This window comes from Strix aluco, chromosome 10, assembly GCF_031877795.1.
Source record: "Strix aluco isolate bStrAlu1 chromosome 10, bStrAlu1.hap1, whole genome shotgun sequence".
NCBI lineage: Eukaryota > Metazoa > Chordata > Aves > Strigiformes > Strigidae > Strix > Strix aluco.
This window is the reverse complement of record NC_133940.1, coordinates 4,903,686-4,929,527: the sequence shown is the minus strand read 5'-3', so window position 1 is coordinate 4,929,527 and position 25,842 is coordinate 4,903,686. Positions and strand designations below refer to the sequence as shown.

Sequence of the window (25,842 nt, the reverse complement as noted above, 5' to 3'; positions counted from 1 at the left end):
AAGCTGCCAGCAGAGGAGGGCACCCACACAGCATGTGGGGGATGAGCATCTCACTCTTGCTGGTAATCTGGTCCCATCTGGTACGCCAGGGACCGAGAGGCTGCACCGGTATCTGTGCTCTTTCTTCTGCCACAAGGGCAAGTGCGACCTTGGGTGCTGCCTGGGAGCCCTGGCACGTGCCAGCAGGCAGGCAGCCTCGTGGGTCACTGGCAGGGATTTGTGCCACGGGCAGGCAGTAGCTCTTGGGTGGCATTTGGCCTTGTGGTCCCTTGGGTGTTCCCAGCACCCCTGCCTGTGTCTCACAGGGGACCACATGTGCCTGCATCCCACAGGGAAGCGTGCTTGCATGCATCCCACGGGGACCCCGAGACACACGTGTCAGGTCGTGCCACCGCAGGAGCAGCTCTGTGTCCCCATGCCCGTGCCATTTCCTTCAGGCGAGTTCCTTCAGGTGGCTGGTGGGCAAGGAGGCACGCGGCTGGTGAGAGGCATGAGTCTCCTGTCAACAAACAGAGAGACGCCGTCTCCCGAGGCTGCTGGTTCAATGCAACGTTTGTACACACACACACACACACGTAGGAAACAGAGTACGCGTGGGCAGGTGTGCCTCTAAATATAGGCCTGGCTACCTGGGAAGCATGCTGCACTCACAAGCCCACTCACTGCAGCTTGCAGAGTCCCCCTCCTCGCCCTGCGCCCCCGGGAGCACGCTGGCACAGGCAGCAGAGCTCAGAGCAGGTTATAAAGAGATTATAAAGAAGTATAAATTAAGCCTCTCCGCTAGAAATGCCAGCAGCCCCAGGCTCCCCCTGCTCCTTTGCTTTTTTCTTTTTTAATGGTTTTGCCTTTATCTGGTATCAGCTCAAAAGCTTCACTGAGCCTCGGAGCCTGGAAAGGGGTCCCAGAAAAGGCCAGGGGTGGAGCGGGAGCCAGAGATGCCTGTGTAGCCCTGTTCGAGGCTGGTGACAGTACCAGGGGTTTGGTGGGACAGTCCCCACTGTCACGCAGGCAAGCTCATCACCAGCTCTGTCATGGCTTGGGGGACCCTCTCGCCAATGTTGCGCTCCCAGAAATGCTCCAGGGTTTGCCACCTCTATGTCAAGGGGAGCTCTCACCCTGGATGGAGTGGTAGGGCTGAGCCATGGGTCACCAGACCACACTGGGAGGTGCTGGGTGAGTTCACTGGGTCCAACTCATGCTCCCTCTGCACCCGGGGGCTGTCACAGAGACGTCTGTGCTGGGGATGCTGCTGTCGCTTCTGTGGTCCTGCCTCTGTTGGCATCCCTTCCCCCAGGCCCCTTCCCTGCTCCGCGCTGAGTGGAGATAGCAGTCCCAAAAACCTCCAGCAAGTCATCAGCTGAGCAAATTGCTCTCTGTAAATCCAGAGTGAAAGTCTGGGGATTCGTGAGAGCCCAAAGGGAAAGTGCTTGATTGGATTTTCAAGCCTCTTTCTGCGGCGCTGGGAGAGAGGGGCTGACAGCCTCCCTGAATCTTCCTCACTAGCACCAGGGAGGGGATGCAGGCTGTGCCCTCTTGGTAATGGGAAGTAAAGGATCCTTAACTCTCCCCCCTTTCTTTAACTCCTCTCTGGACTTTGTACGCAGCAATAAATTTCTCCTCTTGCAAATCCTTTGGAGCAAGGCAGGCCGCTACGGTGTCCCTCCCCTGGTACCTGGGCAGGCGTGGAGGGAGCTGTGCTCCTGCTGCCTCGCTGCCAGAGAGGAGCCGCCGCGGTGAGCAGCAGCCAGAGCCTGTCCCTGAGGAGTGCGAGGCTCTGGGGACACACGGTGTGCGTTTGGGGTCTCTTGCAGGACCGGCTCAGTTGGGGTTCAAGCTGCCTGTGTCAGCATGAGAGGGGCAGGAGAGCCTGGGGCTGGCACCCATCGCTCGGTGTAAGCCCCCTCCTCCCCATGGGGCTGAGAGTGTTTGTCTCCAGTACTGCCAGAAAGCAAAGTTAATAACAACGTGAAGGTCTCCTGGGTTAAATTCGGGAAACAGAGGAGCTGAGCAGTTCAATCAGCAGCAGTAACTGAATGGCAGAGCGGCCAGGCTGAGGTGGGGAATTGGTGTCGCTCCAAGCCCCCATCACACAACTGAAGTGTCATGCAAATAAGGGAGAAAAGTGCTGCAAATTTTATTCCACTCCTTATCTCTGATTAATCCTCTTATGTGTTCATTTCATTTTAGCCCAGTGTTGACTGTCTGTTTACTGTATTCCTATAGTCCCCGCAGAGATAAAAATCCCTCCGAGTCTGTAACATCTTCCCCAACCCTGCCCTGGCTGGGCAAGGGGGGCTCCTGCCCACTGACACCGGTGGAGCACCGCGGAGGAGGGGACCAAGGTAACGTGCCTGTTGTCACCACGGCAGATGACAGCAGAGGAGGTGCTGGAAACCAGTTTCTCCCAGGCCCTAGATTAGTGCCCAAATGCTTGGGCATCCCTGAAAGGGAAGAAAAATACCCTAAAGAAACTGTCGCACGGTGTGGCTTTGCAGCCCACGCTCAGGGGAGGTGCTCAGTGCACTAGAGAGGAGACAGGCTTTCCTCTCACCAGCCCTTGCTCGTTGCAGCCCTGCGAGGGAAGCCCTGCCTGTCCCCAGGCCCTCTCCTCCAGCCCAGGCTCTCCAGCTCAGCTCAGTTTTGCCAGCAGCCCCGGGGTGGTGGCTCCCCTGCCTGCAGGGTGAGGCAGGAACACGAGCCTTCTGGGCCTGACCTTGTTGCTAAAGGATTTTGCTTTGATCCTGTTCTCAGCAAGGTGCTTCTCCAGCTGGGGAGAAGAAAAGTCCCTTAAACACCCAAAAATTGTAGGGAAAATTGCAGGAAAAAATGGTGGGACCCCCCAGGTAAAAATAATTCACATTTATAGGAGAATGGTGCCTGTAACAGTGTGGAAACCCGCACAAATGAGGCAACCCGCTGCCTTTGGGGGCATTCAGACAGGTTGCACAGAACCCCAGCCTGTCCCCAGTTCGTGCAGGCACGGCCAGGCTGCGTGTGCGAACACCCTGGAGGTCTTCATCATCTCACACTCAGCATCCTTCGCTCCGCAGGTACCTGATGTCCCACAGCGCGGCTGCTGAGCGCCTGCCCCGGAGCCCTGCTGCCTCCTGAAGGCACCTGGCAGCACACTCAGGCGTGTGCAAGCGGGGTCCCAGCTCTGCCACGCTCACGCATGCCTCAGGGAGCCCGTGCCAGTGACCTGATGCACACAGGTGGGTACACACCCCATCCGTGTGCCGGAGAGGTGGGCTCGGGTCCTCTCTCCTGCTGTGTATTGAGGGAGAGGACTCATCCCAGTCAGACTCTTCTCGGTGTAAATTCTCTCAGGATTTGGCAAGCGATAACATGGGAATTTTGGAGGCCTCTGGCTTCAGGAGCTGGAAATTGCTTTTCAAAGCCAGTTGAATTTACAGCCTCCCCAGCATTCTGTGGCAGCAAGCTCCAGGGATTGATTGGCTCTTGGGTGGCAAAGTTCTGCCTTTTCCACGTGTTAAACCTCCTCCCACAGGTGCCCTCCAGTTCTCATGAGGTGCTGGCTCCCCGCCCCATGTCAGGCTGGTTTTGAAGGCCCCATCATGGTACTTCTTCCTCCTCTCCTTTCCAGGCTGGAGAGCCCGAGTCTTAGATGGGGAAGACGGTGTTTGTAAGTGTTTGTCTGTGGAAGGTGCAATCCAGGCTGTGCTTCAGATTCTCAGTGGTGCTTCTGGCCATGTCTCACAGGGCTTGTTTCAGGACAGTCTCTCCCGGCGCAGAAGCTGTTTGTTCTGTAGACCTGAGGGTGTCTGGAGGTTGGGGGGCAGGGTCTTTGTTAGCCATGCTCACACTGTATTTCCTGATCATAAGCAGCATTACTTCGGGAATGGCCCCACTTGCCCTCCACAATGCAGCTCTGAGCGCCAGGTCGGTCCAGTCCCACACCCTGCCGGGGGAGGGACTGAGCCCCTCTCCATCCCTCCCTGCCACCCCCAGGGTATCACAGGTCCTGGAATTTCCACCTGGCCCCCATCCCTCCCTGCCCCTCTGCCTGTGTTTATCTCTAGCTGAGATGCCAGGACTGTTTAAAAAGCTGCAGGCTGAGCAGCAGAGCTGCGGCTGCTGCCTGGAGCCAGGCTGCGGCTGCTGCTTCATTATTTACAGCTGCCTTTGGCCGCTTGCTGGCTTCTCCAGCAGCTCAGCTCCGGCTGTGCTGGGGGACGCTGCTCGCCGTCTGCTTGTTCCTGCGCTGAAAGCCCGAGTATTTTTGCCCTTGAACAGTTGCCATCTGGCACCCGACCTCTGTACCAGCAGCGTACCTGGCGTACCTGCCAGCTCAGGACAGATCCAGCACCAAAGGTAAAGCTAACCCTTGCTAACACTTTTCAAGAGCTCTACTGATTTTAAATTGCTTCCTAATATTGACAGCAAATCCATGCTGGAGCACAGGGGGTAAAATCCTGGGCTGTATGGCAGAGCCATACACAGGCTGCAGTTCTCCAGGCTGGGTCCATGAAGGACTTCAGCTGTGAAGGCCTGGGTCATTCTGCTGCCTTTAACGCTGGTCTCAGCCAGGCTGGCACCCCTCGGTCCCACCTGCCTCGCTTCAGCCAGCTGCCAAAGCAAGGGCAGCCATTACCGGGCCATCAAATGCCACCTCCGTGTGCACTGCGTGTCTGAGTGGCCTCACGATGGTCTGGAAGTAGAGCATCTGTCTGCCCTCGCTGGGAACAGCTGACGTATTTATGTGGTCCAAATGGCATCTTCCAAGGTGACCAGATGCTTGCTGGGTGCAGATGTGCAGGGATGATGGAGCACAGACGCGTGTCGCGGTGTCAGCCAGCTCTGTCCGCTCTGCTCTTGTCCCCATAGTCGGTCCCCGTGTGCCCTGGCAGCCCTGTGGGCTGCGCCTGCGATGGAGACCAGCGCGCGAGGCTGGAGGTGCCATATGCTCCCCATAAAAACACTTCTTGGCCCGTTCCCCAGCATTTCCTGCCGCTGCCACACGTGCTCAGGATCCCACATGCCTCGCAAGCCGTTCACCAACTGCAGCCCAGCAGATGGAGGAGCTGGGCATGGTTTTGCAGCAGGAGAGGCAGGAATCCATAGGCTCTGTTTGTTCTCAGGGTGTTCACGGCAGCAGAGAAAGGGGGAGGAGAGCTGGCACCCACCCCTGCAGCACCGTCTGTGCAAAGTGCCCCTCTGCAAAAGGCTCGAGACCTTTCCATACCCACTCCCCGGCCTGGGGCTCAGCCGTAAGCCCTTCTTCAGCTGCAGAAAGTGTTTACATCTGTCCTGTTTAAAGGTGCTTAGAGATGGTGCGAGTGTCCTGGGTAGATGGAGACCATCGCTCCTCCCAGGCAGGTGATACTGGTTTGTTCTGGTGGCTCTTCCCGCTAGCAGAGATGGTCAGTCAGCACTATGAGCAAAGGGAGAAAACCAGTCCTCAGAGGGAGCGGAGATTTATTGCAGTAGGAAATTAAAAATGTACACGTCAGCTTTTGGAGTAACTCTTGCTCTGCCTTTATCTGTCTGGAGGGGAATGAGGGCTCTGGAGTCAGCCCTGCTCTGTAGCACGGAGGTCTGAAGGTGCTCAGGAGGCTGAAGGCACATCCTTGGCGGCATATCGTGGTGGGGAGTGACCGGACGGAGCTGATGTCTCTCTTACCTTGGGCAGCAGAGCGTGACCGGATCGGTGTCTGAGCTCTAAGCACAGAAGATAAGTGTCCAAGCCCCAGGAGAGGGGATAGCTTCATGCCGTGTCAGTCGAGACACCGTGAAGAGCCGGGTGAGGGGCAGACATCCTCCCACAGGGACACGTCCGTGGGGGGCTCCTGCTGCTGATGGGCACAGGGGGGGTTTCCCCTGGTGAGTCCTTTTACCTTGTGCTGAGCTGTTTTCCAACGACCTTGTGTCTCAGTGGCATTGTGGTGGTCCCCTGGAATGCGAGGGGATGCAGAGCAGCCTCTCAGGCTGGGGACAGGCAGCAGGCAGGCAGGGACGTGGGCAGGGTGGGGACACGGACGTGAACAGCCATCTTCTCCCTGTGGTGGGATGGGGTCAGCGCTGGTCTGTGCCCACCAAGGAGGGCGGTGGGTGTTTCCAAGCAGTGTGGCCCAGGTCACCGGCCGCTGAGCCTGGGATAGGACTGGGTTTGGGTGCTGCTGACGGGGCAGAGCTGCTGAGCTCCAGGGGTTGTTTTATAGCCCCAGCTTCCTGCTGTGTGAGTGAGGCTGAGAGATTTGCAGCCCAGCACACTTCTTTGCTTGGGAATTAGAAGAAGAAACAAAAAATAGACTTCAGGAAAACGATGGCTCCTGTGGTCCTGGGGTGGAGCCAAGCTGTAATTACCAGTGTTACCCACTGCTGCTGCTGCTTTTCTCCAACCTCTTGCCCTGGTCCAGGGCAAGCACATGTTGTGCCCCAAGCCCAGCGTGGAGACCTGCCCCGAGAAGGATGTTCAGAGCCGCAGCCCGGGGAAGGCATGTCGTACCTGCTGCTGAGCACATTAGTGCTTCTCCAGGAGTGGATAAGTCCTGCTTACGAGGACACTGGCCCTCTTTTATTTAATTTCCTGGTAATGCTTCTGCAGCGTCAAAGTCTTATCAGGAGAGGAGCAGCTTAAGAGCCTGGTAAGGGAGTTTTATTGTCAGTATCCAGGTCTTTATTACCATCTTCCCTTTAATGCTGGATGGCAGACTGGTTGTGGCTGAAATGAGGTGTGCTTTCTTTTCCTTTTGTCCATTTAAGCTGCAAAGATTTCCCCACTAACCTTTTCTGATGGTAATTCAGCTGCGTGAGAGGCTGCTGTTCCTGGGTGGTCATCAGAGGGCTGTGGCTCGGCCACAGGCTCCATGGGGAGGAGCGGGGTAAGACCCACTCCCAAATTGCACACAGAAGGACAGATCTGGGGACGTAACAGCTTTAAGTGGGCAGCTGTAGTCTGGGACTTGTCATCCACTTGGCTGTGGCTTGGTGAGCAAACCCCTGCCTCGGTTTCCCCAGAGCAGTCACACCAAGCTCAGCCACATCTCTGAGGCATCCCAATCCCTGCACTGGATCCTCACACTCAGGGGCTGCAGGGGCTTGCTGGATGGGGGTGCCAGAGTTGCTGTGGGCAGTTTAGGTGGGATGAGAGGGGGGGTATCTCCCCTGGGAAGCCAACAGCTCGGCGGCTCTGCATCTCTTGGGAGCCAGCTCCATCCCACAAGCAGCAGGCGTTCACCCCCGCCATGCCAGGCGTGCGGACACGCGGTGCTACATTCAGTCCCCTTTTCAGCCGCAGACAATGGCTTTGGATAATGTTCGTTTGAGAAAATTGGTTGAATTGTGTTGGTTTTTTGTTGTCGTCGTTGCTGTTGTTCTTTTAAATGCTCATGGGAGTAGCAGAGCAGCTAATGAGGCGGCGTGTAGCCAGTCGCAGGGGAGACGGTCTCGCCTGCGCCTCCCCGCAGCTGCGCTCTCCTGGCGATGGAGCTGGCCCTGCACCCCGTGCCGGCGGGTGCTGCAGCCCCGCTGGGACTGATGATGGGTGCGAGACTCCCCCTTGCCCCGGGAGATGCCTGCACCCTTCTGTTCCTCAGCAGTTCCCTTCCCCAAGTCTTACTGTTTTGCTTCTCCAGCCATGTGCTGCCGCGTGAGGGAGGGGAAATCCATGGGTACCCGTCCAGCTGGGCACTGGGGATGGCTCAGGGTGGAGCTGGCAGTGGTGGCATCCCAGCACCATGGAGCGTGGCTCATCCACAGCCTGTGTCCCACTGCTCAGAGCCCTCCTGGCTCCCATGGGAGACACGGCAGCAGGGACAGGCCCAGACCCCGCTCCCTTAAAGGACGTCGGGACAGGTCACCTGGGGATCAGGGCTGGCACAGGGCTGGCTTTCCTGGCAGCGATATGGTCAAGCCCGAAGCTGTGTGAGTGCTGTTGCAGAGCTGCAAGAAGCTGCCGTCCTCTTTCGGCCTGGCGTGCCGTTCCGCTTCACTCTGCAGCAGGTGCCAACATGCGGCGTGGGGAGCGGGCAGGGGGTGTCGGAAATGCAGACAGATTGCATTAGATGGAGGATGCGTCAAATCCTAAACTGATAAGAGACAGAACAATTGATGTGTTGCCAAAAGGCCAGGAAGGATCTCTTTTAAGCAGGCTAAATAGTCTGGACAGGAACAAGCAATGAGCAGCACAGAAACAATGACGCGTTCCTCACTTTATTTTTCTGGTCGCAGCCGTGCCTGTTGCCATCTGTCTGTGCTGCGCTCCACCGCCATCCGGACACTGCTAGGATTGCTCCCTGATAGCAGGCTACAGCCCTGCCGAGCAGCCTGGAGCCAAGCCTGGCATCGCTCTGGGATGCCAAGGGCAAGTTTGGCGTGACCTTGCCCTGCGCTGGGTCTTCCTGTCTTCTGGCCCTCAGTGCTTTGAGGAGTCCCGAGGCTGGCAGCGGAGTCTTGATTGTAGTGCCAGTGGCCATGGCTGAGCCTGCCTTAATCCCAGTTTTTAGACTGGCTGAACTTGTTTCCACTTATCTCTGATATTGTACAGCCATGTTACACGGTGTGAAAAAGCCAGCCCTTGAGTTTACTCTTGAACCTCTGCAGAACGGGCAGAGAGACAGCCCTCCAGCCGTGCCAGGGCTGCCTTCTCCTCTGAACCTCGTGGCAGTGGCACCCCTCAGGTAATGGCCAGAGTCACACCACCGGGAGTTTTCCCCGCACAGGCCTCCCATCTAATGAAGTGAGATGCTGGGACAGGGATGGGACAGAGATGCTGGGAGAGGATGGTGTGATTTACCCTTGGGTAAATGAGCGTCCCCCTGCCCGAGCTGCTGGTGCTGTGGCAAGGACGGGCACTGAGCAGCGCTGCTCTGCGAGGGAGGCTGGGGAGGGCTGTGGATGCCCTGGCAAGCTGCTGGGACCCGCAGTGCCGGCAGCGATGCAGGAGGCAGGTGGAGCGTGGCTGCCCTCCAGGTCACAGAGGGCTTGGGGTGAGCGGGGAGGGCTGCCGTGATGGGGGGGGTGCCTTACAGCCTGCCCCTCCGCTCCGCAGCGCAGCCATGTGATGCCGGAGGAGCGCGGTGGCGATGATATGGAATGTGGGCAGCTGCCTTCGGACACGCTCCGACAGGTGACGGTCCAGCGCCACCCCCACTACGGATTCGGCTTCGTGGCCGGCAGTGAGAGGCCAGTGGTGGTGCGCTCGGTGGCAGCAGGTAGGGTGTGTGGTGGGGGGGTCCCTGGACACGGCCGCAGGGTGCCAGGAAGCACAGCGGCACCTTCACCTGGTGGGACCCCCTCGCTGGGCTCCTGTCCTCTCCTGTCCCCTCCAGTGGGCCTGCGGGGTGCTCTGCACAGCCACATACACAGGCAAACGCTTTGGGGGTGCTTGGGACCCTCCTGCTTCCCCCCCACCCCACAGCCCTGGGATGCCTGGGCTGGCCTTGACCCTCTGTCCCTACAGGCGGCCCCTCTGAGGATAAACTCCTGCCAGGAGACCAGATCTTGGCCATCAATGATGAGGATGTGAGTGAAGCCCCCAGAGAGAGATTCATTGAGCTTGTCAGGTGAGGACAACACTTGTCCCTCGTCACCTTTGGGGAGGAGCTCATGCCAGGCTGCTGTGCCCTGACCAGAGCCTTGGGGTGTTGATGCACACCCTCAGGCTCTGCTGTCACCAGTGGTCACTGCTGGTGTGGGGAGGCCTCAACCTGAGCAGGAGGAGTGCCTTGGAACAAGTGCCGTACCCATTCCTTGCTGGCCAAGGGGTGGGCAGCACTGGGAGGGCACCCACAGCCGTATTACCAAGCACCCCAAGATGCCCATGAAGGTCCCGGCCACCATCGGGCTGGGGAAGGTGGGATGTGCTCTCTCAATAGCCAAATGCACGTGCTGAGGTCCACCCCCATGAGGTCCCATCCACCTTCATTTCTCCTTTCTGTCACAGGAAGGCCAAGGACTTCATCATCCTCACGGTCCTGCACACCCACCAGGTGAGACCAGCGGGGCCATGGCCAGCCCTGGGGGAGCCAGGACAGGGGTTAGGAGCCCTTTGGGAGACTGAGGTGGGGTCCCTGGAGGCCCCAGGAGACCACTTGGGCAGCTCTGCTGAGGCGTTGGACTGGTGTCCCACCACCCTGAGACTCTTCCAAGCTGTCGGGTCTGAGAGCTGCCACAGCCCGGCAGGGTCAGTGTGGGCACACAGCCACCTCCCTGTCCTTGTCACTACCTGGTGACAAGGGAGGAAGGAAAAATATCCCCAAACCCCTATGGTTTGCTGAGGGCATCGGGCGTGTCTGATGAAGTGACCAGAGACGCGGGGAGGGATGTACCATCGTGTTCCTGGCAGGCCCAGGCAGGGCGTCCCGGGGTGACGGGAGTGCCAGCTGCGGGGCCCAGGCAGTGCCGCTGGCAGGGGTCCTGGCACCGGGTGGCCCGTGGTGCCAGAGCAGATTGAACTGTCATGCTGGTGGTGACAAGGCATAATTTCTGCTTTACTGAGCCCTTTGATGTCGGTAAAGGAGATAAATGTGAGAGCTCCCCTGCACTCCCCTCCTCTCTGGGAAGGAGATGCCACTGCTCAGCGCTGCTCCATCAGGAGCGGGGCATGTGCCAGGCTCCAAAAAAGTTTTTTTATTCCCGTCCCTGGATGGCCGCCAGCCAGGACAGGCTGCTCGTCTGACACCGGCGCCCTCAGCCACACACAGCTCTGCAGCATCGCCGCCTCCGTGCCAGCGTGTGTGCAGGCAGAGCCTCCTCGGCACCCGGCACCCGGCACCCACCCGCAGGGCTTCCCCGGGGTCTCGCCATCCCCTGGCTCCCAGCCACCTGGCTCCTCCTCACAGCTGCAGACCCACATCCGAGGGGCTTGTCTCTGCCATGGGACCAGTGGCCGTGGCTCCGAGCAAGCCCTGGCTCATGTCTGCGGGAGCTCATCTTGAACAGAGGGTGCCGGGCACGTGTGTGCCGGCTGGGGGTGCAGCCTCCCCCGAAACGCTGAGGGTGCTGGTGTGACTTCAGGGGCTGCTGCTCATCATTCTGGCCCTGCCTACAGCACTGTATAACCGCAGAGAAGGGGACTTGCTTTCCACCCACTCCCTTTTCATGGTTCACTGCCCACTCCCCATCGTCATGCTGGCTTTGGAGAGGCTTTCCCAGGGCCCCGTGTCTGGCTTTCCCCACACCACGGCTCCAAGGGCAGGCAGGTGATTTACCCGGTGCTCTCTTTCCAGTCTCCCAAATCTGCTTTCATCAGTGCAGCCAAGAAGGCGAAGCTAAGGTCCAACCCGGCGAAGGTCCGATTTTCAGAGCAGGTGACAGTCGGCGAGACGGACCCAGTAAGTCCTGCCCCGCCTTCCTCTGTGATTCACACCCCTGAAGCATCCCTGGGGCCATGGGGTGTGAGGTGGCCAGGGGCCACAGGGCTCCTCTCTGCTGATTTGGGTGAGAGCAGCCCTCTGGCTTGGGGAGCCCCGCAGGGCAGATGTCCTTGGGCACACTCAAGGTGTTGGGTCAGTGCTGGGGGGACACGCCATGGTCCTCCCCTGTCCCACCGTCAGGATGGAGCCCCAGAAACTGTCCTTGGAAACCTGGTCCCACCTGAGTTCTCCTGGGCACCTAAGGGTGACATCTGGGCCAGTGCCTGCCCCAGAGAAGGTCTGTGGCTTCCAACCCGGTGCCAAAGGCTTCGCAGGAGCGCCCAGGCTTAGGGCAGGGTGACCAGGGCACTGCTGCCTGGCACTGGAAGCTGTTATGCTGCAGTAGCGTTCCAGCCCAGTGCCATTAGCGCTTAATTACAGAAAGGTTTTATTAAGCAGCATATAAAAAAAAATCCAAAACAAAACCGAAAAAAAACCCCTGTAAAGCGCTTCTAGCAAATTCTATTTTTAAGCAAAATCAATTAAGTAATTATCTGATCGAAACACTTCTTGCTAAGTAAAATCAGCCTTCACCCAACTTCCTGCACGGGGCATAGGCAAGGTGGAGGTGGGCTAGGCTTGGGTTAAGGGTCAGGACTGGGGGATCGGCTCTGAGCCACCCCGGCCGTTGTCACCCCGCTGGGACACCAGCTGGGGAGGGGGACAGGCTGCCAGGCATGGGCACGGCTCGGGGACGTGCTGGGCAGAGTGGGATGCTCCGTTCCCGCTGCAGCTGCTGGGAGCCGGGGAGGTGAATCTGTCAGGCAGCTCTGAATTGCTCCAGCTCTGCGCTTCTCGATGGCTCAGCAGAGACGCTGGATTTTCAAGGGAAATGTGCCTCTTAGTGCCTAAGCCCAGAGAAGCTGAGGATGCCGTAACCACTTCATCACTGACACTCATTCTCTCTCCCCACCCTCCCTCTGTCTCTCCGTGCCCCCCACCCTCCTCGCCTCCCCCGTTGCCGGCCCCGTGTGCCAGGACATGTTCAAGAAAGAAGCTCTCCTCCTCATTCCCAACGTGCTGAAGGTTTTCCTGGAGAACGGGCAGATCAAATCCTTCACGTTTGATGGCCGAACCACCGTGAAGGTGGGCCCCTCCGCTCCCCCCATGGCACCGTGACACTCCTCCCGCCCGCCTGATCCATTTTTCCTTGTCTCCTGCTTCCGTGCACAAACACCGCAGCGGCGCTTGGCTGGCTGCGAACTGCCACTGCATGATAGATAGCCCCTCCGCCTCCCCAGGCGACACGCTTTGCAGCTGCCAGGGATGGGGTTTTGCTGTCTTTCTCCCACTCCTAACTTTTCTCCTTGCTGTGAGCCTGCCCTCCAGCCAGGATGGGTGCTCCTGCGAGTCCCCCTGCCAGGGGCCAAGCTCCCTGCAGCCCCCTCCGGAACGCCGCAGTGTTACCCGAGGTGCTGGGGTCCTGGCTGCTGCAAGGTCACTTTGCCCAGCAGTGGCTGGGTACCATCCCACTCTCAGCAGTGCAGGGCCTCATCCTGCACTGGCACGGCCTCAGTTCGAGGGAGGAGGGGGCTCTCAGCGGGGTGCCAGCTCCCACCCTGGGAGGGAGCCGGTGCCTTGCACCCAAGCCTGTCCGTGGTGTTTGCAGGACGTGATGGTGACGTTGCAGGACCGCCTGTCCCTGAGGCACATCGAGCACTTTGCCCTGGTCCTGGAGTATTCCAGCCCAGAGCAGAGCCACCGGTTCCTGCTGCTCCAGGACAAGCAGCCACTGGCCCATGTAAGCCACTGGGTGTGGGAGGGCAGGGGGACAGCCGTGGCTGGGCACAGGGAGGCTCTTCTCCCACCAGCATGGGGCTTGGCCAGGGTTGTGTCCTGGGTGGTGTAAGCTCTCCTTGCCTCCGGCAAGGTCCTGTGGGCTCAGGGGTGAAAAGGGTGGCCAACGAGGGAGATGATCAGGGTTCTACCCATCCCACCCTGGCAGCACCGTGAAGATGCTCTGTGCTCCAGCCCGCGCAGCTGCAGACAGCATTCATGAACATCCTTGGCCTACCCAGGAGAGCCAGGAAGCTGGTGCTGCACGGGACCAGGGATAAAATGGGGATCGTGGAGGAAGCGGTAGCCTTGGTTGCATAAACCCCAGCAGCACCAGGCAAAGCTGTCACACCAAGGAAGGCTGGGCTGTTCCCGGGATGAAAGGATCAGGTGGTGCATGGAGGAGAGAAATCAGCCCCTCACAGGGGAGAGGAGAGGGGGTCTCCTGCTCTGCAGGCAAATATATGTGTCTCCTGGGCTCATCACTTTCCTCTGCTCCTGCAACAGGTTGTGCAGAGGACACACTACCATGGCATGAGATGCCTCTTCCGTGTGAGCTTCTTCCCCAAGGACCCGGTGGAGCTGCTGCGCCGTGATCCTGCAGCATTTGAGTACCTGTACATCCAGGTAAGGGGACTCGCCCCGAGGAGCTGGGCGCTGATGGTGCTCGTGGCCCACACAGCTGCCCCGGCTGGGCCCTGTGGAGGCATCGCTCAGGTGCCCCGTCCCCATGGCTGTCTGCAGACACCTCTCCTTCCTCCTGCAGAGCCGCAACGATGTCATCAGAGAGCGCTTCGGCACAGACCCGAAGCCAGAGATGCTGCTGGGGCTGGCTGCCCTCCACATCTACATCACTGTCTCAGCCACCCGCCCCAGCCAGAAGGTCTCCCTCAAGAATGTGGAGTGAGTCTTCCTCCCTCTGCGCACACTGCTGCACAGCCCTCCCCTGTGTCCCCTCCCTGCAATCCTGCTCACAGCCCCTGAGTAACTGGGGTGCTCTGAGCAACCTTTTGGGGTGCTGAGTGTGAGATGCCCTGGGAGCCCCCCCTGGAGCTTGGCATGCAGCCCCTGGTGCCACCATGGGGCCATGTAAGACCCCCACACGCTGACATCCAGCCACCTACAGCAGCCTCGCCAGGGCTCGCGGGGATATTTGCTGCGAGCCAGGGATCATTTCCATGGGAACCCAGGCTGATTTTCCACCTGGCATCCAAGGCAAGGAGAAGGCACTGTGGCTGCATAATCTCAGCCCGTCACCAAGCCGCGCAGCCCTGGCTCAACCCTCCTGTGGCTCCCGGTGGTCTTAAATCCATACAGAGTCCATCTGTGCAGGCTGGCCTTGCCCAGCGTGCATGAGGAGGAAAGGGGGAGATGGCACCCCGGGAGGACCCCAAAAAAGGTTTGGGGATTTGCCCTGCACCCCTTAACCTTACATGAAGGTGAGTGGGAGCTGGGCTCCCACGTCTCCATCAGAGGCATCTCCACCCCTCACCCAAGCCACCTCACCTGCAGAGCCTGGCACCGTGGTGTTCCCCAGCCCTCTACTAGTGGCCGTGACACCAGCCGGGGGTCCCATCCCGTTGGGGACCCAGGCTGGGGGCTGCCACTGCTCTGGTGTAGCTCCAGCTCCCTCTTGATGGCAAGAGGATGCTCTCAAGCAGTATCCCTGGTTTCTGACCCTCTCTGCCCATCAGTGGGGTCTCTGGCCTGGTGGCTCAAGCAGGCTTCCCTCCCCACAGGAAGGAGTGGGGCCTGGAGCCCTTCCTGCCCCCCTCGCTCCTGCAGCTCATCAAAGAGAAGAGCCTCCGGAAAGCCCTGTCGCAGCAACTCAAAGCCCACCAGAACCAGCCTGGCGGCACCAAGGTGAGCCCAACCCGCACGGCCGCGGCTCAGGGCTGGTGGGGTGGCAGCGTGCCCTCCGCCCCAGCCATCCTGTTGTCCCCAGCTACTTGGGTACTCCTGTTTCTGCTGCTTAAGTCCCCTTGCACGGGAGATAAATCCCAGGGTGACAGCCAGGCAAGCCACTCTCTCTCCTGAATCCACTTCTGAGAGCTGATTTGGATTTCGGGGACTGCACTGAGGATCAGTGGGGTGAGATCAGCCGAGAGCTGGCTCTCAGCTTGGCTGAAGCAGCACATATCAGTTAAGCCTGTCTTTATCGTTATCTCTGTTTCTGGGCTTGGAAAGCTGTGGAGGAGGCTGCTGAGCCACTACCTTGGTCCCTGCAGCTGTCAGAGCTCCCCAAGGAGGGTATATATCCCCCAGGAGAGTTATACATCTCGGGGGGGATTATACGTCCCCTGGAGGGGGGGGAATACATCAAGCGTCTGGGTCCTCCCTGGCTGTGCCTCTGCTCTGAGTTACCTCCCAGCATCTGCCCAGGACAGGAGGGGAGCGGAGACCCCCTCCACCCCATGTCAAGCCCCCAGTCTCGCTGTCAGCACAGCCCATGCCCCGAGCTGCCTGCGCACCCCTGCTTGGGAGCGCCAAGTTTGCGCCAGCCGCTTGCATTTCTTCCCCCTTGTGCTGGTGGTGATCACCCGTGTGATGTGTTTTGTCAGGTCTCCACGGCCCAGGCGAAGCTGCAGTACCTGAGGATCCTGAACGAGCTTCCCACCTTTGCCGGGGTCCTCTTCAACACAGTGGGACTGGTACGGTAATTCAGGATGGGCTGGGAGGTGCTTGCACTGGTCCTGAGTGTGTGCTGGAGGGGAGAGCCAGGGGAGATGTGGCTCCCACAGAAATTACTTCCCTCAGGCTCTTGCTCTGCCCCACTAGGGTCCAAGCCCATCCAGAAAAACCTTCAGAGCATCTGCTGGCAGTAGGTCAGATCTTCAGCTCTGCAGGGCCAGGGTCGGCTCTGTTCTTGCCAGCCTTTTGGGCAACAAGATGACCAGCTCAGCAAAGTCGGAGTAGATTCAGACACATGCTTATAGCTCAGTCCTGCCCTGGCAACATCCTGCCGTCCGTCTCACAGGAGGCCACCCTTGGCAAAGGCCACCACGTCCCCTGCTTGTCCACGCAGGGAATAGCCTGGCTGGCCTTACTGTCTCCATCAGCAGTGGTCCAGCCCGACCACTGCTTGGCAGCTCTCAGGAAGCTGCCACCACCATGGCCCTCTCCTCCCTCGTCTCCCTCAGAGGCATCTCCACCCCTCACCCAAGCCACCTCACTTCTTCCACTGCAGGAGGAAAGGCACCAAGCCAAACAGGAGAATGGTGGACCTGCTGCCTGGCTCATCTCTCCATCCCTCTTTCTCCACCTCCCATCCAGGGGGCCCCATGTAGGTGTCACCTCCCTGCCATCCTTCCCTTTACCCCCACCCAAGGTCTCAGCACTTCCCTGGCTTCCCTTGCTTTGCCTCCTGGGTTCCACCCACCTCTTGCAGCCTTTGATCTGCTTTGCTTCCACCATGCCTTGGAGCTCCTCAGCTGCAGCTCGGGGGGCTGCCTGTAGGAAATCAAGGAAGGCAGAGCCATGGGGTGTCTGGTTGGTGCTGTAGCTGAGCAGTCGAAGCCTGCCGCCGGCACTGCCTGGGCGTGCAATGTTGGGCAACTCACCTCTGGTGTGGGTGCCCTGCCTTTTTATTTTCATCTCTGACACCAAAGCAATGACTCTGAGCCAGCGTAGGAGTTGAACCACCTGTAAGTGATAAAAAGTATTCCTTTATTCTCTTCTGCACGGGCCTGCCCAGCTCCTCTTCAGCTCCAGGTCTGGCTTGAAGCATCCTTCCTGGGCAGACCAGAGCAAGAAAGAGCTGTATTTTCAGTCAAGGCTTTAGTCTTTCTTCTTTTCTAAAATGCATTCACTCCCTCCTCTGCTTCCTTCTCTCAGAGGCAATGTCAGATCAGGCAGATTTGTAACGTGCTCTTACTTTTCTGTAGTGACACCAGCAGGCCTGAATATTTCATGTGGACAGTCAGTTCAGTGCTTTATTTTTAAATAGCCTTGGCACCCTGCACACCAGGACGCATTCCCAGCTCTGCAGAGATGCTGGGGGTGGTGGTTCATGGCACCAGCCTCACCTGCTGCTCTACAAAAGCCATCTGGGACCCGCCTGATCTGCTGACACTGAGGCTTGGCTCCTCGGAGAGAGCCGGGCGCAGCCTGTGCAGCCCCAGGGTACGTTCATTCACCCCCCTCCATCTGTCTCTCTTTCTCCATGTGCTCGTGCTACCAGGATGAGAAGCAGCCAGCCACCACGCTTCTGGTGGGACCCCGGCACGGCATCAGCCACGTCATTGACCTGAAGACCAACCTCACCACCGTGCTGTCAGAGTTCAGCAAGGTCAGCAAGATCCAGCTGTTCAGGGAGAACCAGGGGGTGGCCCGGGTGGAGACCAGCATCCTGGATGCCAAGGTAGGCATGGGTGCCGCAGAGGCAGGCACCAGGGAGAGGGGCTGCGCTTGGGTGTTGGGTGTGAGGGGGTTCAGGACACACGTGCATGTTGCAGCATCTGCTTGGAGATTTCTGGAGACTCAGAAGCCCCTTTCGCATTGCGGGCACAGGGCGCAAGGTCTGTGACATCTCCCCTGCCTCTCTGTGCCGTAGGGGCAGGGACTCACACCAGGGGGGTGTGGTACAGGCACGGTGGTGTTCTGGCCACAACCCAAACGCCTACCCAAGGGTGCAAGCAGCGTCCTTGAGGCAGATGGGGGTGACGCAGGCCGGGCAGGTAGCAGGGCGCTTTGGAGCCAGGACAGAGCCTCGCCTCTGCTCAGGGCTGGAGAGGAGCGGTCTGTGGCCATACCTGGGCTGGATGCAGGTACTGGAGAGAACTGGTGGTGGTTTGTGCGTTAGCAGCGCTCAAGGACCTTGGCAAGCCACGCAGGGTCATTGAGTGAACTGGAAATAATGGGATGGGGGTGTGTCAGGCTCAGAGGGCGAGAAGAGATCACTGGGCATCCCTGGCCATGGGTGTCTCTGGCTCCAGTAAGCCACCCCCTGGGAACCTTGCCAGCTGCCTCCATTATCCTTTAGCCCACAGAGCAGTCTTTCCACTCCTTGGCATACACGCCCTCCTGAGCCCTGTGTGTTATCATCCTGCCATCCCCTGCTAGTTGGTGCAGTGCTGATTCTGGTAGTCGATCCCCACGGCCAGGCCCCATCACCCCTCCTCACCCCTCACGGTCTCCTGTCTCTCCTGGGTCCCAAACCCTTCAGAAGGACTGTCAGCAATACAGTAAGAGCTTCACTGCCTTCTTTGGTGTCTGGTCCAGCAACCACAAGATCCAGAGGACATCTTCCATTGGCCTTTGCTCAGGTTTTTAATAAGCTAGGACACTCCTCCAGCAGACTCGCAGGCAGGTAGCTCTGTGCCTGCTCCAGGGCATCCTCAGGTTTCACTGCCACCCTGCACCCAGCTCTTCCCTGCCCTGTGGGGAAGGACAGAGCTGAAGTGACCTGACAGATGATTGCCAAGCCTCATCCTCTCCTCTCCTCTCCTCCCACTTTCAAATCAACAGGACAGAGTTAAGATCAAGTTTGGGCTAAATTAGACAGGAGCAGTGCTTGGCAGAGGCCGTCCCATGCCATGCCACCTGGCACGGTGGAGCTGTGACCGCTGTGGGCCATGGAGATGCTGCTGTGCAGCAGACAGGGTGTATCTGCACAAGCCCTCCAAGCCTTTGGCTGTAGGTCAGTTTTGCTGCTCCCACATCGATCCCTTTTCCCCCTGAGGCTGATGCAGCTGAGCTGCTTTGCTGGCTGCCTCTGTGTTTCCCCATGTCCTGCGAGGTCTCTCATCCTCAGCCCTCTCTGCAGCCCCTTCCTTGCGCTCTCAGCCATAGCCTCGCAGATGTAATCAGGGTGGATTTGTTTAGGATTCTCCTGCTGCCTCCTCTCCTGGTGGATTTTAGCACTTCCTCCTACCAGGCTCATTAATTCCTCCAAGTCTGTTTTCCTGCTGCCGCTGTGCCTGGTCCAGTAGCTCTGCTGAACTGCAGTAACACCCCAGTAGCCTCTGCGCTCATCCTCATCCCCTCTGCCTTGGTTGTCCCTTCCAACAGCCCAATCAGTGAAGCCCTTTTTTTGCATTTGTAATTCAGTGAGTATTTGGTCAGCTGTAATATTCCCTCTCCTGCATCCCACCGAGGTCAGTCGTTGCCCAGGTGAAGTGCCAGAGTTCTGCTGTGCCTGTCCCTACCCTTCAAAACCCTCAAACCTCCCTCCTGCAGCCCGGGCTGTGCAGGAGCCCATCGGGTCTCCTCCCTCCTGCCTGCGGAGCAGGTATAACGGAGGGATATCATCTGCACCATGAGTAACCCTTCTGGTTCCTCCTGGTGCCTGTGCCCCTCCTATGTGTGTATAAATCATGATATTAATAATAGGCTGCTCACGACCCCGTGACTGGCTGCTCACGGCTCACGCTGGGAGCTCGGCATGTTCCCGAGTACTGTGCAGGGAGACACGCGGCGTTAGCTCTGCTCCCCGAGGCGCTGCTCAGCCCCAGCACCTCATCGAGGTCACGGTGGGGTGCACAGGCCCCCCTGGTGCCGCCGGCCCCTCCCTGGCGTGGCAGAGGGCAGCCGTCCCCCCCAGCACCGTCCGGTGCGTGGCTCAGACTGGCTGCAGGAGCGGCAGATGTGCTGGGGGCTGAGGTGATGGTGACGTCCATCTGCTGTAAATTAGGTGGCAATTCCCACCAGGCTTCTCCAGAGATCCTGCAGTGCCTCTCCCCTCAGCTACGCTCTGCGGCAGTAATTAACTCCCTAACACCACCAGCCCTGTCCTGCTGTAGGAGTAGACTTTCTCCCATATCCCCTCCATCCAGCCTCCAAATTGCTGGAGAAAAGGCAGCTCCCATACAACTTCCACAAGCACGTACACGTGCACAGCAGCTTTATCTCCCTGAGAAATCCCAGGCAGCTGCCTACAGCCACCGAGAGCCCTTCAGCCTGCCTGCCCATTTGTGAATCTCAGCAGGCTCAACAGCACCCCACCAGTGCAGAGGCTGCTGATATCTGTATCTGTCTTCATTTAACCATTATCCAAAGGGCTGGGTTTTGAAGCCAGAATGTCTGCTCCGAAGTGAGGCATATGCTAATGCTGTGCAGGACAGCCACGGGTGAGGCAGGCTAAGAAAAGCAGGCAAAAAGATCGCAGTGCTAATCTGCGTTCTGCAGTTATTCTATTGCACTGATGGGGTCTCTGGGTAAAGCTCCGGGTTGCAAATAAATCTGCTTCCACCATGAGTCGTAAGCCATTAGAGGGTTGTGCTCAAAGTAGTGTCCTGACTGCTTCGGGGACCTGTGCTCAACTCCGTATCAGCCCCAGAAGCCTGTCAGAACCCTGCAGGCTGCAGAGCAGAGCGGGGGCCGTTGCACTGTGATTCCTGGTGCTGCACTGTGGGGTGCTGGTGCTAGGGCAGCTCTGGTACCCCCAGGTAACAGCAGGGATGTGGGTGAGCCGGCCTGAGTCGGCGGGGTGGTGGCGGCCTGTGGCAGCTGCTGGGTTACTGTGGAAACGGCAGATGGTCAGTGACGGTGAAGGGATTTGTGCAGAAAGGCCATTTTGAATTTCTAAGTGCCAGGTTTATTGATGTGTAGTTGATCCTAAGGGTTAAAAAAAGGGCTCAGGTCACGGAGCAGTCATCAGCCGAGAGGTCTGCACTCCCCGACCGCACCAGCCAGCGCCACCCAAACGTCCTTAGCTGCTCCTTGCCGGCAACCACAGCCCAGACATACCTGCTGGGAAGGAGCAGGGGAAGATTTTCAGGTAACAAGCAGGCTTGAGGAGATCATAAACCATTTGCATTTAATTCAGGAGGAAAAGAAATAGTGTTTGTCTTATAAATTATTCACTGGGTAGGTAATTGGTTTGTTTTGGACCTTTTCCATCCTGGGCTTCGGTTTCTGTTTAAAACAGCCCATGTAGGATACAAGCCCAGGGCTGGTGCCTCTGCTTTGCTTTCTTCAGCTGTTTGCCACTGCAGGTGTGGCAAGGGGGGTGCAAATGCTGGTGGGACCCCTTGTAGAAGAGCTGCGCAACCTCAGGACAGAGGAACAAAAGCCTCCAGGACGCTGCTACTGGGTCCAAGAAGGATTTTTATTCCCTGCGATGTCCAAGGGAGCTGCTGGGAGGAGAGGAGCAGGCGTCGCCTCAACAGCCACAGAGGGAGTGGGGCAGGTTTGCTTGGAAACGCTGAGAAAATTCACAGCATGCAGCTGGGGGCAGGACGGTGCGAGCCCAGCTGCGCTGCAGCGGTGCGGGCATTTTGCAGGATCGTGTGGTCATTCCCACCTGGCAAAGTCCCCTCTGTGCTGGGGCTGTCATTTCTCCTTGGGGCTTCCCCCTCCAGCTGCCCAGCAGTGCTGGGCCCGGCACTGAAGAGCAATCAGTGCTTCAGATCTGGGCTTCCAGGCACGCATCTCCACGCCTCCCCGGCACAGGACTGCGCAGTCCTCTTCTACCTCGCGGCATCCCAGGAAGGGCAGCGTCAGCATCTCCGGCCCAGCATCCAGACAAGCCCAGCAGCGCTGATGGGGTGCAGGAGGCGTGGGGAGAACTGCTCAGCCCCGTGGACACAGCGGAGCCGGCTGCTGCCGTTCAGCTGGGTGGCTCCACCACACCGCACCCTTGGCTGTGCGGCTCCGCAGCTCCTGCAGAAGCGAAGGTTTTGTTCTTGCTGAAATGCCTTTTCAAATGCAGCATTTCTCCTTTCTGATTTACACAGCTACACGCCGCTGGGCTTCTTATTATTAACAGTCTTGACATTGGCAAAAAAGCTGCTGAGTGGGAACGGAAGAGGAGCGCTCGGGGGGCAGCCGGATTGCCTGAGCCCAAACAAGCGTCTGCAGTTGAACAGAGGAGCTGTCCCGGGCTGCACCTTGTCCCCGCGCCGGGCTGCGGGGCAGGAGCCCACAGCAGCTGGCCGCTCACCAAACACAATTCAATCAAAGGTATCAGGGTAATTGACTTCATGTCTCCCAGCAGGGCCAGCAGCCAACCGGCGCTTTAGCCGAGATCAAGACTCAACAGAGGAAAACAAAGGAAAAATTAATTCAGAAAGATCGCCGGCTGCTGCTGTGCCTGGAATCTGACTATTGATGTCGGTGTCCCAGGGGCCCCACATGCTTCCAGCCTGCCAGGGAAATAAAAGCTGCCGTGCGTGGCCGGGGTGCAGCCTTCTTCTCTCCCCTGGAAGGAGCCAAGTCCTGTCCACCAGCCACCCCTCCCTCTCACTGGCGGTGGGACGGTGACCCCTGTGCCTCCCAGCCTCCGCTGCCCGCGGGGCCGCAGCTGACCCCAGCCCCAGTGGTGCTTCCCCCAGCCAAGCGCGGGAGGGACGCGCTGTGGGTGCCGAGGCCGGTGCTATGTGTGTTTGCCAAACTGTAATCTGGAAATGGTGGGGAGCCCCATCAAACTGACGAGGGCAGGCGACGCCAGCATTATTCCCACTCCTGCGAGCCATGATTGAAGCCCGTCGGATTTCTCCTACACAAAGAGCGAGGCTTTGGAGTGATGATGGACCTAAAGGCTCTGCTTCCCTAAGCTGAATTCTTCTTTATTTGCATTAAGCCATTCTGAAACACTGTCATCTCGCAGGAGAGAGGGAGGAATTGAGATTTCCTTTGGCTCAGTACCTGGGGTGGGAGGGGTGGATGCAGTTTCCTGCCTCGCAGAGCCTTTCTAGTGGGATATAAAGCAAAGCATGTACCAGCATGTGGTGCCAGCCCCGGTGCCACCCATAGCGCTGCCCACGGGCACCCAGGACAGGAGCCAGCCAGAAACATGGGAGCCTGCCAGAAACAGAAGAGCCAGACGACATGTGGAGAGGATGAGTTTCCAAGCCTGCAAAGCCAAATTTGATTTGTTTATTTAAAAAAAAAGAAAAAAGAAAAAACCGAACAAGCAGACCTCAGGTGTCCAGCGCTGAGGGCGTGAGTGCAGCCCGATGGTGCTGCAATCCTGGGAGTCCTGAGAACTCGCTTCAGCAAATAGGAAACGTGGGGTATGCCAAAAGTGCCAGCAGGCTGTGGTTATTAGAAAACCCACAGGGAAGAGCACAAGCCCTTTGAGTAGCTGGGGAGGAGATGAAAGCCAGCCAGGGTGGCAGCTGCAGCTTGATGCGAGGGTGTAGGCTGGACCTGTGCCTCCCTGGAACACAGCAGCACTGCCAGGGGACACAGCCCCACCATCGAAGTGGAGAGAAGGAGGCACCTACAGGTTTGCAGTCGATAGAGGTTCCTCTTCATCCGCTGTGACGTGTGGTAGGACCGTGCAGGGAACGAGGAGGGTGTTTATCTGGCAGAGGTGGTGGCTGCTCAGACCCTAAGGAAGGAGACGCTGCTGCTAACAAAGGCAGGAGCTTTATTGATCAACAAATGGGAAATAATGGTCCTAATCACAAGCAGCCTGGTATCGATAGAGCTGAGTTAATAATGCTTAAAGGGAGGGAAGGAAAGGTCAATGTACAAGTGAAAAATTGACTGATGTCTTGTTAGGCCCGGATGCCTATATTATTAAATATAAACTTGGCAGTGCACCTCAAGTAAACCAGGGTACATAAATTATGTAAATTCATCTCCCACCTTTCTACTGCACTACATTAAAGGAAGCAGGGTAAGACCCAAAGTACGTGATAAAGGGGGGAGATTAAAAGGCAATGCACATAAGCTTAAGGGTTATAGCATGCATAGATTGGGTCATAAATTAATTTAAATATGAGGACTGTTAAGATCCTCTAGCATAACCCTGGCCATAAAATTTCCTCCAGACGTTCTTCTGTGAAATCTTCACCTTTGTCTGAACAAGAGAATATCCTCCAGAAAGACATCAAGGTTTGATTTAAAGGCAGGGCATAATAGAAAAAGCACTATATCCTTAATAAACTAATGGAAAACTTACCTCTTATATCCAGATTAAATTTATTTTGTTTTACTTTCCAGAGAGACTGATTGCCAAGAAGGAAACTTTAAGTGACAAATGTGCTTTTCTCATTAGGACTAGAAAATCTAGAACACCAGTATGATTGAAAGATCAAAACATCAGTAATTTCAGGCTGCTATTCTGCATTTAGGTCTAGAAAGAGCATTCTCTTTAAAATTCGCTTCTTTTCATGTTGGCATATTACAGGTCAGAGATCAACTTTTACATGTTCATCCCACTAGGAATGTGATGTTTGGCATTTTTAGAGCAGTAGGATTATCCCAGTAAGTTTGTTTCTGTGTAAAACCAGCTTTCAGCCTAAAGGTGCTGCTGACCTGACAAAAATAAGACAAGCATTTCTGCTCTGGCATCCCATGGAAGCCAGAGCAGAAGCCAGAACCCTGGGGGCCACTGAGCTATGAGCTGCTGCCTCTGGCTCAGCGAGAACGTGGTGGGGAGGAGGAGGAAGAGGACGGGCTGGTTGGCATGAGACACACCATTGGTGCACGGCAGGAGGATAACCAGAGGGTTATACTAGTTAATAACTTGTTCCCCATCGGTGATTAACACCATCTCCTGATTAACAGCTGGGAAGGAGGTACTGCATTTTGTGGCCACTTCCAAAAAAGTCCGTGCTGATGGGGCAGGGAGTGGGTCTTAGAGGAATGACACCGTTTTGCTCCTGCTGCATCCTCCCCTGCCTTCCAGCTGCTCACCGAAGACTCTCTGCTCTACCACACCACCAGGTTTAGAAAACTTAATGAAGTTTCATGATCTTTCAGGTTGTTGCTTTTCTGTCAGGTCTGGTTGAGACTGAGCAGCAGGTTAAAAAAAATCGCAGGGGGAGGCAGGGACATTACCTGAGCCCCAGCCCTGTGGGGACCAGGCCAATATTGACCACAGGCGTGAGTCCTCACTGCTCCTTGCAGGATGTTTCCAAAGGGAAGGAGGTCAGTCCCGTTGGCCGTAAGACATGAGCATCACAAAGAAGCCCAAAGCACAAACTACAGTCCTGCGTTATTGTTACTTAGAGCAGCTCCCTGCAAAGCTGCCCTGAATTTACCATCTAAAGCCCTTAGCAACATTAGTTGGAAAATTTTCAGGCAACTGTTCAGAAAGTCAATGTTTGCTCAGCTCGCCTGTGCCTGGCTGCGTCCGCGCGATCTTATTTGCCTCGCCTGCGTGAACAGGGTGGCCAAGACTGCCGATGTCTAAAAATAACATCTCCGTTAGCTGCCATCCCTGACACCTCCTCTTTGTAGCCTGATTGCCCAAGGAAACAAGGCTGCTGCGATCGTGTTGCCTCTTTGCCTCTTGACCCCACCAATCACTTTCAGATCTGTTGGCCGCTTTCAGGGAGATGTGGCAGCAGGGTGGAAGTGTCGAAGGCAGCTGAGATGCTGCAATCTTGGCAAAATTACCTAAGTGGGTGGAAGAGAGAGATTCAATCTTGTAACCCCACGTGGGAAAGGGTGACAGCCAGCCCTCTGTTAGTGAGCATCAGAGAGGCCACCGAGGCCGGGAGAGACGCACAGCCCAACTGCAGCAGCTTTGCTCACATCTGATATCTTTTTAAACAGCCAATAATGCATCAGCAGGACACAGAGCCCCTGCAGCGTGGGCTCCCGGGTCATGGGGAGCTTGCTGGAGCACTGCCGGCAGCGCAGGTGCGCGGCTTCAAGCTGCCCCTGAAGTGACTTAATCCCTAATAACAATATTTGAATGCTTGACAACTAGAGAACTCTCACACCGCTTGCTTGCCAGGACGTGAGAATAATCATTTCTAAGACCCCTCGCTAAGCTGTAATGCTAATCAGTATT

At 57.4% G+C, this 25,842-nt stretch overlaps 1 protein-coding gene across 3 annotated transcripts in view; it reads left to right on the top strand.

Moving 5' to 3' along the window:
• Positions 1 to 25,842, top strand: part of FRMPD3 (FERM and PDZ domain containing 3) — a 72,008-nt gene that overhangs the window by 25,553 nt on the left and 20,613 nt on the right. Inside the window, exons 1-12 of one of the 3 annotated variants that reach the window (XM_074835108.1) lie at positions 3,153 to 3,212; positions 9,011 to 9,173; positions 9,422 to 9,524; positions 9,905 to 9,950; positions 11,190 to 11,294; positions 12,354 to 12,461; positions 12,985 to 13,116; positions 13,659 to 13,778; positions 13,918 to 14,054; positions 14,891 to 15,014; positions 15,713 to 15,802; positions 17,332 to 17,511. In XM_074835108.1, the coding sequence (XP_074691209.1) occupies positions 9,023 to 9,173; positions 9,422 to 9,524; positions 9,905 to 9,950; positions 11,190 to 11,294; positions 12,354 to 12,461; positions 12,985 to 13,116; positions 13,659 to 13,778; positions 13,918 to 14,054; positions 14,891 to 15,014; positions 15,713 to 15,802; positions 17,332 to 17,511 (1,296 nt within the window). In that variant the 5' untranslated portion in view covers positions 3,153 to 3,212; positions 9,011 to 9,022. Of the gene's footprint in view, positions 1 to 3,152; positions 3,213 to 8,584; positions 8,640 to 9,010; positions 9,174 to 9,421; positions 9,525 to 9,904; positions 9,951 to 11,189; positions 11,295 to 12,353; positions 12,462 to 12,984; positions 13,117 to 13,658; positions 13,779 to 13,917; positions 14,055 to 14,890; positions 15,015 to 15,712; positions 15,803 to 17,331; positions 17,512 to 25,842 lie in introns of those variants that run through there. The other 2 variants (XM_074835109.1, XM_074835107.1) reach the window with 2 other exon arrangements.